The sequence below is a fragment of the Chinchilla lanigera genome, unplaced genomic scaffold, assembly GCF_000276665.1.
Source record: "Chinchilla lanigera isolate Chin_1 unplaced genomic scaffold, ChiLan1.0 scaffold00126, whole genome shotgun sequence".
Taxonomy (NCBI): domain Eukaryota; kingdom Metazoa; phylum Chordata; class Mammalia; order Rodentia; family Chinchillidae; genus Chinchilla; species Chinchilla lanigera.
The window spans coordinates 564,708-578,555 of NW_004955527.1; the positions used below are offsets into that span (position 1 = coordinate 564,708).

Sequence of the window (13,848 nt, forward strand, 5' to 3'; positions counted from 1 at the left end):
AAAGGGGGAGTTTTGTCGGCCCAGTGTGGGCTCGCCCCCTCGCTGGGCGCCCCCTCCCTCGGGATCCTCCCCGCCGCACCCCCTCCGCTCGCCCCATCCCCCACCGCCCGGCGGAGCCCCCGGCCCCTCCCCTCCCGCTCTGGTCTCTGAATCTCCACCGCCGAGCGCTGCCTAAAGCCGGGGAATTGCCTGACACCCTCCCATCTTCCTCCAAGCCCCCATTATGCGAAGCTGATCCCACTCGGAACGGCCTCAAATCCCGCCTGGACTCTGTTTGATTAGATTGCCAACCCGGGGTAATCCTTTGATTTGGTGGAGTGTCAATTACCTTTCTCTAAACACACATTTACAGAGGAGGGAACTTGTTGGTTTAAATCAATGCAGATCGTTCCCTGATAAATGGACTGTCTTCCTCCTCTCCCTCGCCCCCCTCGCCCAAGGTCCTGCTCCCTCTCCGCGTGCTCACCTATCCCACAAACAATGTCCCTTCCAGGTGTGAAGGGGGAAAAGCAGTGTGGGCTCAGGGGAGCGGCGCCCCCCTTCCCCTATTCATTCGCTCCCCCGGAGCCTAATTAAATTTGGCAGGTCCTTGTACACACAATCAAAACAGCTTCCTCCAGTGTAGCAAACGACCGAAAACCGCATTAGCAGCTATCGCTGATGCCAAATTAAATTGTTTCCCACCTCTTTTACAAGTGTCTAAAACCCGCACTTCAGGCTCTCCCCCCCTTTCCGACCCTTCCCTCGCATTTCCCACTCCACACCTGGAAATTCACTGCCTTAAAAATAAATTGAGGAAAAATGCAAAGACAAACAAATCTGACTCACACCCCCCCTGGCATCTCCCCCACTTCCAATGGCCTTTTTCAGACAGAGAACTCCGCGAATTCTCCTGCTGGACTCTTAACACCCCTAGGTTTTTCTGGCCACAGAGGAAAATAACGTCTCCTCCTCCTGTAACTTATTTCAATATTTCAAATTAATTTTAACCCTACTGGGCTTCCTACCCTAGAGACCAATATGGAGCCCCACGTTGGGATCTGAGCGTTATGCTTTCAACTTATGCACTGCAGGATGCCTGAGGCTTTGGTGTTCTCACTGTTTGTTACTGTTACTATTGTTATTTACATTATTGCTTATTTCTTCACACACCCCTCCGCACACTCTGTGCTCCTGGGAGTAATGGTTTGACCCTTTGCAAATCCCTATCAAATTCCTCTCGAGAATCCCTCCGAGCTCAGCTTCTGGGAGAATCTTTTCTTTTTCCTTCCCTCCTCAGATCGTCTCCTGGTTGGCTCTCTGGACTGAACTTTGAAGACAGGGGTGAAGAGGAGACAGTTTAAGTGGACAGGGCCACAGAGCTGTCCATTCTGTCCACTTCCCTCTTCAGGTGAGCAGAGCTTGGCCAGTGCCCCTATCGGCAGTGGTCTGAGAATTCTCACAACCAACAATCCTAATAACTCAGTCTTAACAAGGATAAGAGGAGAAAAAAAAAAAAAAAAAAAAAAAAAAAAAGAGTGGGTATGCATGGAATATGAGTTTAACTTTTTTTTATTTTGGGATACAAAGTGAGCTCAAGTCCAGCCTGAACTGCATAGCGAGACCCTGTCTCAAAAAGACAAAAAAAAAAAAAAAAAAAAAAAAACACGAACAGTCTCATGAATATCAGCCCAAGGGGAGCAAGAGTGAGCTGTTCAGAGATGAAAGTGCACAGAAATAAAAGCTCAATTTAATCTGCTTTAAAACCCTTCAACTTAACGTTTGTGCTTCAAACTCTGAGAGTGAGGACTGATTGCGGATAAATAGTTTCTTACCATGCCTGGAAGCTATTACACCCCTCTCCAACACAGTTTCCTATTCAGCAGCCCCAGTTTTCATTACCAGCTCTAATAAGTCTTAACATTATTAAATGCCAAGCGGACGATAGGGAAAAACGGACTCAGGGAGGGATCTCTCTTTAGCGCTTAAAGAGGAGAGCTCTTAAACCCCTTCTTTGGCGGCTCCCTGCCATGAGAGGGGCAACCCCCGGAGAAAGCATTTGTCAAGAGCAAGAAGCCAAAACAAAGTTGTGGGTACGCACCCCCTCCCCCTGCTCTACCCATGGGGCATCTCTGCTTTGCCGGACCTGGACCACTTGGGTGGAGGTTCAGAGAGGTCTTTTCACCTTTAATTTGGCTATGAAACTGATGTCTAGGGCCTGGCAGAGAGATGAAGGGTCATCAGGATGATTGCTGACTGGTCCCCATGCTCAAATCGGAAACGGATGCTATCTGTCCACAGATGGATGGAGAGACTTCTTCCGTCACAGCGCCTGCTCACATCCATATGCGCTCACGCTGCACACCCGCGTAGAATCTCAGCGGCACACACATGCTGACCCAAAGGCCCCGAGTCCCATGAGGAGATGTAAGCGCTTAGAAGTCCATCCAGCGCACTGTCACGGCCACAACCCCACCCCCATCCACCGCCACTCAAAACCCGGAGGGCTTTCTGGACACCAGACCTGCTGCATGAGGTCATTTCACTTCTGCAGCTCCTCCGAGACTCTGCACCTGTGGTCTCAGCTGCCCCCATCTGAAACTGCTGGACTCTTCTTCAAACCCTTGGGAACTTGGAGCTTCCTGGCTCTCTTGCCAAGAAGGAAAACCTCTGTCCATCGAAATTGCCTGCGCCCTGGTTTTGGAAGCCCAGGCCAGATCTGGTAGCCCTAAAATCCCTTGAATCAAAGGAATCCTCCCAAACCACAGGTCCTTTCCCTTTCTCCTTTCCTTTTATTCTTTCTCAGAGGAACTTTAACTATTTGTGCTTCCAGCAGAGTAAACTGTATGTACGTCTTCCCCCTCCACACACACACAAGCCCGAAATCTTTCCAAGTAAATCCAACCCCCCCTCTCCTTCTCCCAGGGGTAACTCCGAAGAGGTGTCCGGTCTGTAGTACTTGTCAGGGAAAAGTATTCAAGTTCATGTCCCCGACCCTGCCACTCACATTAAAGTCCAGCCAGTCTCTGTCTAATAGGAACCGATAAAGGCACTGGGTGCCCCACAGCGTCCCGGGACTCTGGGCCCACTGGCCAAGCCAGGGCTACTTGGCAGTGCAGCGCTGCCTCCTCCTGCAGATCCCAGGCGCCTTGGCAGGCCCGGCACAGCGGGGTGCCAGCCACAGTGGGCTCCCTTTCTTCCCTCGCCCTTTTGTCCCAGGAGGGACTGCGGCTGCACTAGGGGCCATGAATGTCAATAGCCCGCCCTGCTCAGAGCTGCTCTCACTCGGGGCTGCCTCCCCCCATCCTTCCCACTCCGACTAGGCCGGTGGGGGCTGGGCCTTCCTCGCTGGGAGTTGTCTTTGGAAGCGGGCTTTGTCTGTGAAGTTCACCTTCAAGGTTGGGAGGAACTACCCAGCCCTGGACAGAGACCTGGGCTGGGAGTGCTGGAGCACAGACCAGAAGAAACCCGGAGAAGCCTCTACAAGGAGAAGGCACTTCCCCACCTTCTCCAAAGCCAGGGCTTCTCAGGTTCCCGAGACTACTGTCTTCCCGATGCCCTGTCAGACACCTCCCTCCCTCGGTCTTCCGGGCCTTCTTTCCTGGGTCAGTCATTGTGGCTTTAGGTCTTCCACTGTCACTTGTGTCCGTGGCCTCACGTCACATACAGCAAGTCTCAAAAATGAGCTGCACAGGGAGGAGGTGAGGAAAGGCTCGCCCGTCCTCCTCTCCAACCTTTCCCGTGGGGAAACAAAAGCAAGTCCGGGTCCCCCCGGCGGGCATGCAGGCGCTTGAAAATAAACGCCTTCCTGCTGGGCTCAGCCTCCAGCTCCGCACTGAAGCCATGCTCAGGGTGGGAGAGGGTGTGTGGCGCCGCAATTTCTCCCCCACTGGGACCCAACGACCCAGTGAGTCTGGGAACTTAGCCTCAACCCCCGCCCCGCCTGCAAACGCCAAAGAGGAAAGCACCCTTCCGCCCCCGCTCTGCCCCTGCGACGCGGGGCTGAGTCAGGCGGCGGCCCGGCTAATTTTTATTGATTGCAGCGGTCAGTCAACTGTCAGGCGGGGTTTCAAGGGACCGTTTAGAGAGCCTGTGCGGGTCTGGTTAACAAATTCATTTAGGGAGCCGCGGGCCGATTCCTCCATCCTTGGCATCCCCCTCCCCCTTGCCCAGGTTTCCTATAAATAATTGATGGACATCAAGAGTAGCAGCCAAAACGCCAACCCGGAGGACGGACGCACCAGAGTAGCCCAGGCGCGCGCGGAGGTTTGCACAGCCGCGGTGCACGGCACGCTACCCTCGCAGCCCAGTGTCCCGCTCAGAGGCGCAAAGGGAACACGGGTTTCGCACCAGCTCTGGGGTTGGACCTAAGGGGCCTGGGAGGCTCCGGCTGCCCTCGGACTGTGACTTCTCCGCTTGAAGCCTAGCCGCCGTTCTGGGGGCGGTGGAGTGAGCCACAGGCCCGCACTCAGAGCGTGGGAAAACGCGGGCTTGCGCGCCGCCGGCCCTTGCAGTTCCCTACCTTTGTCGCCCAAGATGCCATCGATGCTATGTTTGGCCTTTTTCTCGCCGTCCTCCTCCTTCTTGTCCACTTCGTCGTCCTCCTCTTTCTTCCCGAACTTGATTCTGAGCACTCGGCTAATCGAACTCACTAAACCTCAGAAATTCAAAGGCAAAAGAGCGAGTATAAGCTGTTGGAGCAAAAGAACGCTCGGAGGCTTGCACCCCTGGGTCAAAGTCATTGTGCTCCCCCCTGGCTGACACAAGAACCCCCATCCCCACGCAGGCATTAAGCGTTTGTACCTACTCAGTGGTCAGGACTGAGGAGAGCCCAGTCATACCTGGGGGTCACAACTGGGCTTACTCCAGGGGTTCTCACGGGGCCAAAAGACTGGCAGAGTCACCCACCTTGTGCATTCCCATACACACCCTGACACACTCCTGTGCCTTGCACCACCCCACACCCTAGATGAACTCAACACTCGAATCCACTGTCCAAGGCCTCCCCAGAGGACCCCCAACCCTGGCTGCTGCAAAGCCCATGCTCAGGTGTGTCACCTTGCCCTGCAAGGACATGTCTATAAACACACACACACACACACACACACACACACACAGCTTTCCCTCCCATGGGCCCCATGGTTTGGGATCTTTACATCTGGAACTCACTGGCAGAAAGGCTAACTTGGAGAAGGGGATTCCAGCAGGTGTGTGGATCTCAGCCCTTCCAGGGCAGGTCCCTCTCCCTAGGCCACTTCGCCCAGAAAGCTCCAAGGGCCTCTTCTTTTCACCTAACCTTCCAGCTGTTTGCCTCCTTGCATCCTTCCCTCCCTTCTTCCCTCCTTGTATTTCTCCCTCCTCTTCTCCTGCCTGCCCGCCATCCCTGCTCTCTCCCTTATGCCTCCCTTCCTTCCTTCTTTCTCCTCTCTCTCCTAACTTTTCCCCTTGTCTCTTTCCATTTTCACTTTTAAGCTCCTGCTTCGCCGTCTTGCTTTCTTTTCCTCCCAACTTTCCTCCAAGTCCCTGTCACCCATCCTCAGTCCTCCTGTTCCCCTTCCGGCCCCAGCCCCGCCAGACTGGATGAAGCTCCTGGGCTCGGGCTGTCTTCTCACCTGAGGGCACCGTGCTGCGGTCGCAGTGGCCATCCTTCAGCAGCCGGTCCCGGATCTCCCAGCTGAACATGCCCGGGTTTTCCCTCTTGTACTCCTCGATCTTTTTCTCCACATCCGGAGTCGCCACCTGCTTCAGAGGTGGAGGCAGGAGAGCAGGAGTGGAAAGATGGAGCGGGGGAAGGAAGATACTTTTAATACCAACCTCCCAAAAGTCCCAGGCCAGGCGGGTAGCTCTGGTCACCATGCGCCCCCCCCCCCAATGTCCCTATTCTTTCAAGCAACCCTTTTCTGGCTTTCAGGATGACATGTGAGGAGAGGCAGGGATAGATGATAAAATAAAACCTAAGTAGGCACTCCAGGGTCCCTCACCATCACGGGCAAGACTTGGAGATATCCCATGGTCCATTGTGGTGGTAGGGGGTTTGGGGCAGATGTAAAGACAATCCCCAGACATGACTCATTGGTCTGAAGGTCTGGGACAGCCTAGACTTCAGTTATCCCCATCTCTGAGAAATTCGAATAGTGAGAAACTAGTGGGGACACACTGGGACTTGGGACACTCTCTCTGAAGCCTAAAGGCACTCGTGCTGCTGGATGACACAAGGCTGCAGCCAAAGGCCCCCAGACCAGGCCAAGGCCTGCTGCCAGCCTCTGTGGCAAAGACACTCACTCTGGGCTTGCTGCCTCCGATGGCTCCAGGCCTGATGGACCCAGTCTCCTGGTAGCGGCAGAGAATCTTGGAGACGCAGCCGTGCGAGACACGCAGCTGGCGGGAGATGACGCAGGGCCGGATGCCATGGTGGGCCATCTCCACTATCTTATGGCGGATGTGGTTAGGCAGGGGGCGCCCGTTGATGAAGACCCCACCAAGCTGATTGACCCGGCCTTGTCCAAGTGGGGTGGACACTAGAGAAGCGAGACAAAAATGGAGAGGGGCACAGGGTAAGGACAGGAAAGAGACAGTGACTACACTCTCAGACCAAAGCAGTTCAAGCCCCAAGCGCTCTGAGAGCAAATCTCCCAGGTCTTCAAATCTGAGGAAGTTTCTGGAGGTTAGAGTCTGGGAAACAAATGTCAGGAGGCCACATCACATACACCCCTCACCTCAAGCCCTCACTGTCCCTCACTGCCGGGATGAGGACACACCTGGGGCTCGTGAGTGCCCCTGAGCAGAGCGCAGAGCCTGGTGGGGCTCTAGGGGAATGGCTCTCCGTTCTTCAGACCGCAGCTTGGTCCACAGATCTGCCTGCCTCTCAGATGGGCGAGTGACTTGGGGAGATGTAGCCCATCGATTCCATTCCATACTCCCAGGAGTCCTGACCGATCCAGTTCATGGGTGGCTGGGAAATGCTGGTTGATTAGTAGCAGTTACAGCTCTGGCTTGAGCAGCAAAGGGATCTTACCCAAGGCTGAACAGCCCGGGCACAAGTTCAGGGACCAGGGACATGCTGCTGCTGCTGCTGCTTCGGAGGGGCACCTCGAGGTCCCTCGGGGGCTCCCTTTACTTCCAACCACTCTCAAAGTTTTAATTTCGTTTTGGGACAATTTGAGGACACACTCCACTGTCAGCAATCTGCACAATACCCCGCTTGGTCTCTGAAGTCCAGGGACCATCCTTGTCCTTGCTGGTACTGCTCACCGAGACAAGCCAGAGTCCCAGGGTGTGGGTGACTTTGGGAACCAGGAAGACAAGCGCCGCTGGTGCGTGCCGGGGAGAGGAGAAAGCACAGCTCGCCTTAATGTAAAGTCTACACAATTTGCTCGCAGAGGGTTGGGGGACACCCGGTGCACTAATCCGGCCTCGATCCCCCCAATTTGGGGACTCGTCGGCTGCGGAGATCTGGAAGATTAGAACAATTTCACAGCCGCCCGAGTAGAGGGAGCTGACAGTATAATTGGAAGGGAGGAGGCGAGAGGAGGCTTTGGCTGCAGAGTTGTTCCTACCATCCCCTCCCTCGCTCTCCTGGTCCCCCCACCTCTCTTTGTAAAAAGTAGGTGTCTGAAGCCACCCTCAGATTTAATCAGAAATCGTGCGTCGCCAAGTCAGAGTCACTCGGTCTCCGTGGCGGGATATGCCATTAGCGCTGGAGAGCTCTAGAGCGCCCAACTTTATATTCAAGAGCCTCTTTAGCGACCGGCACTCGGCTCTCCTCAGTATTCTGCGTCATGTTGGGCAAATATTGTCCTAATCCGCCGCGCGTCCTCAGCCGCCTGTTTTACTAGCATCGGCTGCAGGAGGGTGCTACGGCAAATCCCTGGGCTCGGGCGCTCTCCGCCTGCGTGGCTGCTCGCGCGCACTTGATCACGCAGCCGCTCTCTTCGCCTCTGTCTAATTCAGGGACCCGACGCCGTCCTGCGGCCCGAGGGCCCCCTCCCCAGATCGCAGGCTGCCTGCCCGCCCACCCCCTCCCCGCCACCTCTCCCCAGCCTCACGCACAAGGGGCTCATTACAATTACAAGAAGAGTAATTAAAAAACAAAAAGTAACACACACATCTAAGGGCTTCTCTAAGACACCCTGGGCTATCTACCCCTAGGAGCCAGATGATCCGTCAGGGACGGGGTTGGAGGCCTTCCGTGCGTTTAAAAAGAAAAGAACAAAAAAACCCAGCAAAGGATCTGGCCTTTCGCTCCCAGACCTCTGTGTAGCCGGGAACCCGCCCGCCGCCCTTGCCTTTGGCTCTCCCCCTGCACTGGATAGTTGGGAAGAACACGTTGCAAAATGAACACTTTTCCCGGATCTGGACTTTGCCGTGCCCTCTCGCTGTTCCGAGGTTTTCCTTCGGGGGATTTGCTGAGTTGGGAACCCCGGGCGAAAAGTTTTTCTGGGGAAAAAAATATCGTTCCAATTCACTATTTCTAGTTAGTTTCCAGGCCGAAAAGCTGGAGCGTTTTGAGAGCTGCTTTGGAAGAAGCGGACAGCTCTCGTAGTTTAGAAATATCAAGTGTCACACATTAATGGTATTTCGAAATAAAAGGGATCGGAAGACCATCCCAGGAGGGTGGGAAGAACAATTCAAAACAAGCATAGAAAGCCGATAGCCGGTTAGCCCAGGCAGCCGGGGAACTACGGGCAAAGAATAGTCTGAAAACAGTGGAGAGACCTGGCAGTCGCAGGAACCTGAAATTTACGAGGAGCCGAAATCTACCTGGAGTCCACCCGGTGGGGAAACGCCAGCAGCCGCGACCTGCCAAGCGGAGGCCGCGGGGCGCTGAAGCCCACGCAGAAGCGCGCAAGTGTCGGCCCCAGAAACTTCCTGGGTCCCGCGCTCGGACTTGGATCAGAAAAGAAGGGGGCTCCCGCAGCTCCCGCCGCCGGCGTACCCACAGCGCCCCATGATTGCCACCTCCGCAGACCTGGAATCTCGGGTGGGGCGCGGCGAGCCGGGGCGCGCTTACCTTCCAGGGGGAAGCCGGTGCGGGGGTAGTTCTGCCCCGGAGCCGGCCGCATCATCCTCGGAACCGCGCCGGGGAGGCCCGCCATGCCTGCGCGCGCCGGCGACGGTCCGGAGTGGGCAGATCGCTTCCCGGCGCTCCCTTTCCTCCCGCTGCGATCTTTCTTTCCTTCTTCTTCTTCTTCGTCTTCTTTTTTTTTTTAACCTCTTCCCCCTCCCCTCCACGCACGCTCCCTACCCCACCCCCCCACCCCGGCTGCGGTCCTGCGCGTCCAGAAGCTGGGGAGGGGGGCGAGGTGGAGGCGGAGGTTGGGGGCAGGGACGGTGGCGACGAGGAAGTTCAAACAAACACACACTCCGGCCCCAAGTCCGCCTCCGCCGGCGCGGCCAGGCTGCAAGTTGTGCTTGTGCGCGCCGATGCGCCCGGGCGCAGCCGGAGACCAGGCCGGCGGCGGCGGCGGGATCGGGGCCCAGGCCTCGCACTGGTGGCGGGCGACAAGCTCTGGAGCTCCGGGCCGAAGTTCCCGAGCCCGAGCCAAGACGCCGCGGAGTGGATTTCTTTTTCGTATTTATTTATATATTTACTCTCTTGCTCGCTCCGGCTCCCTCCCTCCCTCTTCTCCACGCCTTCTGTCCCCGCGCCCTCCGCGCCAGCTCTGTCGCTCACCCCGTCCCCGAGGTGACTCGAGGAGGCAAAGGGCGCCTCCTCGGGGGTCGGGGCTCTAGGGGAGGCGTCAGGGAGTGGCTGGGTTGGGGGAGAGAAGAGGAAAAGCGAGGGGGCGCGAGTAATCAGCTGGGTAAGTTGTGCGAAAGTGCTCGACTGTCCGAGGACTAGGAGCAGGAGGAGGAGGAGGAGGAGGAGGAGGAGGTGGAGGAGGAGGAGGAGGAGGAGGAGGAGGAGGAGGAGGAGGAGGAGGAGGAGGCAGCCGAAGAGATCTGATAGGTTCGGACTTTGCTTTTATTCATGAGGAGGGAAGGGGACCAGGACGGAAGGGAGTGAACGACCAGTAACGAAAAGAAATCGCCAACGATTTTTTTTTTTTTCTTCTCTTTTCTACTCCCTGGGGTCAACCTCCTTTTTGGGTGGGGGGAGAGTTTGAACTGCTCGTCGGGGAGCAAGGCCTTGGGAGCTGGGGTCCCGAGAGAAGGGGAGGGGCCAACTTTCTTCAAGCGCCTTCCTTTGATGAATGGGCCGGATCCACCGGGTCCCCAGCCCCGGGTCGCCAAGGCTGCTCCAGGCTGTCCCGGGTCCGCAGGAGCAGCCTCCGCTGGGTCGGGCGCTTCCTGGAATCATGCTTATCCTCGGGCCTCCCTGGGTCGAATACACAGTCGCTCTGTCTCTCACGTCCTCTGCCTCTTCTCATTCACACACTCTGAAATGTCCTCCGGTAGGATTTCCCCGGAAAGGGCCAGAGGTGACTTCGAGGGAGGGATTGTGACTGAAATAATGTCAGAGTCCTGGTGCCTGCTTTTGTCTGGCCTCCCGAGGTGTTAAGAAACCCAGAGCGATCTTATCTGGGTGTACCGCTCGGGAGACTGGGTCTGCCCAGGTTGAGGGGCGCACGTCCTCTCTCCACCCCTCAGGTCACCAGGCCACAATCCAGGACCTCTTTCCAGGAGGGGAGTTGGGTGTTCCCAGGTTTCACAGCAAGGCTGCACGGAATGTCTGGGCTGCAAAGGGGTGTGAGATGGCTGGGAGGGAGCCCTGAGAACTTAGGACCGACTCAGCTTCTCTGTTGGGGAGCTCTGGGGACCCCAATTAGACTGTCAGGGGTGGGGACTTGATCTGAGCTCCCACAGTTCTGGGCTTTCGGAGGTCAGGGTGATCAGTGGCTCCACACTCAGGACACGGATTCCTGGGGACGAAACGCCCTCCCAGCGGGGCAGGACGCCACAACTGCAGGCCTTTTGTCTCCCCCCGGGAAAGAGCGTCTCTGGCTCAGCGCTGGAGGCCAAATACAATAAAATAAACCCAACCCTCAAACTCGCCCCCTGCCCGCCCTCTTCGGGAGGAGGAGTGAGTCTTACTTTGGCCTGGGGGTCTCTCTGCAGGCTGGCCCCAGTGTGTCCCCTCTCCTCCCCTCCTCACCTGTGACCTTTGCCCTCTCTGCATGTGACAGACCCTCTCTCCTAGCACCAGGGCTTATCAGACTTTGGAGGGGCTTCCCAGGAATGGGGGTCGGAGGCGCTGCTGAGAACATTGTTAAATGCAAGCTTCAAGAACTGAACAGGGCAGGCTAGGTAATCGTGGCATTGGAAAAGTGAAGGCGAGGAGTGGGATATCTTGCTTAGATCAGGGTGCCAGGCTGCTGGAGTTATGGGGGTCCTTTCCCAAAAGAGGTGGAGAGATAGAGCTTCAAACCCCAGTGTATGTCCAGGGAAGATGGTAATCTACCGGGCTGCTTGACCTGCCTTGGCCCCTGTAGGTGGCCATGTGTTTCCTATATGTGTATGTATGTATAAAATGTATAATGCACATCACATGCATATTGATCCATTCATCTGGTCATCACCAGTTCCCCCTCATGACAGGCCTTAAAGCCCCTCTCCTCTGCTTTGTGGATGTTGAGGTGTAGGCCCCTCTGGGTCAGCCTGAGTAAATGTGGGTGCCTAAGAGGAGGTCTGCCTATGTGTCCACTCCGGGGGTCTTATCTATGTTGCCTTAGTGTGGCTCTTGGTACAGGTCAGGCAGATGTGAGTGTTAGGGTCAGACCTTCCCCCCAGCAACAGTGGACCCCCAGAATGCACCCAGGTGCCCAGGCTGGAGGGCTCCGCCCCCTGCATGGACTTTGCAGCCCTCTCACTCTTGCTTCTCCCACCCAGGGAACTGGGAGCTACATCTTAAACCAAGGCCACCTTGCCTTTGGGGTGAAACCCCACCCTCTGCCTCGGAAGACCCTGCAGTGGGTCCACTTCTGGCCCACATCGGGCTACCTGGCTGCCAACCCCACGTTTCCGCGGCTTGGGGATCCCGTGGGCTCCGGTGGGGCTGCGTGGGGGAGGCGGCGGGGTTGTTTGTCAGAATGAGCGTGGCGGTTCTCGCCTGTTGGAGACCAATTTCACAAATGATTTTTGCAACAATTAAGAAGTGTGGCGGGGTGAAATGGCGATTTCACATCCAGCAGGGGAAAGGGGGTTCACCTGGGGACTGGGGCGGCTGCAGCTGGGGTAGGAGGAGAAGCTCTCCCCCTCCTCTCCTTCGCGCTAGCTAGCGAACTCTCTTGCCCAGATCCACTGCCTGTGCAGTCACTAATCAACTCCGAGGACCACCGCTCGCCTGTGTGAGGGCGGCCTCATGCCTGATTGTATGCGTTGTGCAGGATTTGCCCCGAAAAGATTTCCCTCTACCCTGTGCCTGCTCTCTCCCTTTCCCCTCTCTCTTCCTCCTCTCTCTTCCTCCCTCCCTCTCTCTGTCATACACACATTTCCTAGTCTGCCTCTTTCTGCCTGCATACTCATCTTAGGGTCTCCTCTGTTTTGACTTTGCTGTCCCTTTTCCTGTCTTCCTCCTGCTCTCCTGACTTCTCCCAGTGCTGGCTGGTTTCTTTTGACGCTGTCAGTCTTGTCTGCCCTCCTCCTCATCTCCATGGTTTCCTGAGGTATGTACCAGCCTCTGCTGCTCTCTGGGCTGGAACTCACGCCGCCATCCCATTTGGGACAATCCTGTGGTCAGGATGGGGTTGAGCAAAGACCTTGGGAAAGGAGCCCCTCTCCTTCCCCCTCTGCTTGTTCTAAAAGTGGATCTTTGGGTAGACCCAGCTTCTCCCAGCCCCCCAGGAATCACCCCCTTCTGGATGGCCTGGTCAGTGGCCCCCGACCTCCACCTCTCCAAGGCTGCTCTGAAATCTCTACACACACAACTTTTTCTTTGTTTAAAAAAGTACAACAGGGACTGGGGATTTAGCTCAGTTGGCACAGTGCCTGCCTGGCAAGAGTAAGGTCGTGAGTTCGATTCCTGGTACTGGAAGAAAAACAAAAATAAAAAAAAAAAACAAATAAAAAAGAACAGCAGCAGTACTCCTAGAAATTATTACTCCCAGGTTTCCAAATTGACTCCTCTATACCCAGTGACAGAGAAGGGAACCGGCCCAAGTTGGAGGAGCAGGATCCCAAGTGGGGTGAGCCCTGGAATGGGGCGTGGGCAGTGTGGATGGATAGGAAGCTCAACCTTCACCAAACCAAGGCTCCCTGTTCCCAAATGACCAGGGCCTCTTCACCTTGCCAAGGGGAGAGGACACTCTTTATTTCAGATCCCTCACAGTGAGCACTTTTTGAAAGCAATTACCCAATAAATCTTTATTTACAGGGTGATAAATCCACCTGAAAAGCCAGGGGCTTTGATTTGGGGGAGGCCCTTTGCACTTTTGTGGGCTCTGAGCCCACTTTGCGCGGCAGAGAGAGGAGAGACACTGGCCCTGGACAGACTGCAATGATTCAGTCAGCAAAGCTTTGGTGTAAGAGGCGGGGTGCAGGGTGGGGAGAGCAGAGGGCTATCCCAGGATAAAGTGTTCCCTGGATGCTCCCCGGTTTCCAAGCTGGAATTCCTCTGGGGGTGCCACATTTGAAGAGGTACCCCTGGAAAAGAGCACCTTCACCCCTTCCTCGGATCTTTTATGATTATTTTATTTTTCTCTTTTAGGAAGTAGTGCTCTTCTAAGCAGGACCTTGAAATACATGCCTGGACCTGATGAGGAGGATAGGAAAGGCGAATTGTTTTCTTGCTTGGCATGTTTGTTTTCCCTAGAAAATAAAATGCTTTGGGTGGGATTCCAGGTCTCAAGGCAGGGAAAACAGTAGTGGTAGTCAGGCTTCTCCTGGGCCTGCACTGCTACAGCACTCAGGTGGGCCGCCCCTCCTCCGCTC

The 13,848-nt window shown here is 55.8% G+C and overlaps 1 protein-coding gene across 3 annotated transcripts in view; it reads right to left on the reverse strand.

Annotated features, from left to right (window-relative positions):
- Pax7 (paired box 7) overlaps positions 1-9,162 on the reverse strand; it is a 99,420-nt gene extending 90,258 nt beyond the window's left edge. The window contains exons 1-4 of one of the 3 annotated variants that reach the window (XM_005409803.1): positions 8,990-9,162; positions 6,262-6,497; positions 5,592-5,718; positions 4,502-4,636 (exon numbers count right to left, since the gene is read on the reverse strand). In XM_005409803.1, the coding sequence (XP_005409860.1) occupies positions 4,502-4,636; positions 5,592-5,718; positions 6,262-6,497; positions 8,990-9,074 (583 nt within the window). In that variant the 5' untranslated portion in view covers positions 9,075-9,162. Of the gene's footprint in view, positions 1-4,501; positions 4,637-5,591; positions 5,722-6,261; positions 6,498-8,989 lie in introns of all 3 variants that reach the window. The other 2 variants (XM_005409804.1, XM_005409802.2) reach the window with 2 other exon arrangements.
- Between the last annotated feature and the right edge of the window lie 4,686 nt (positions 9,163-13,848).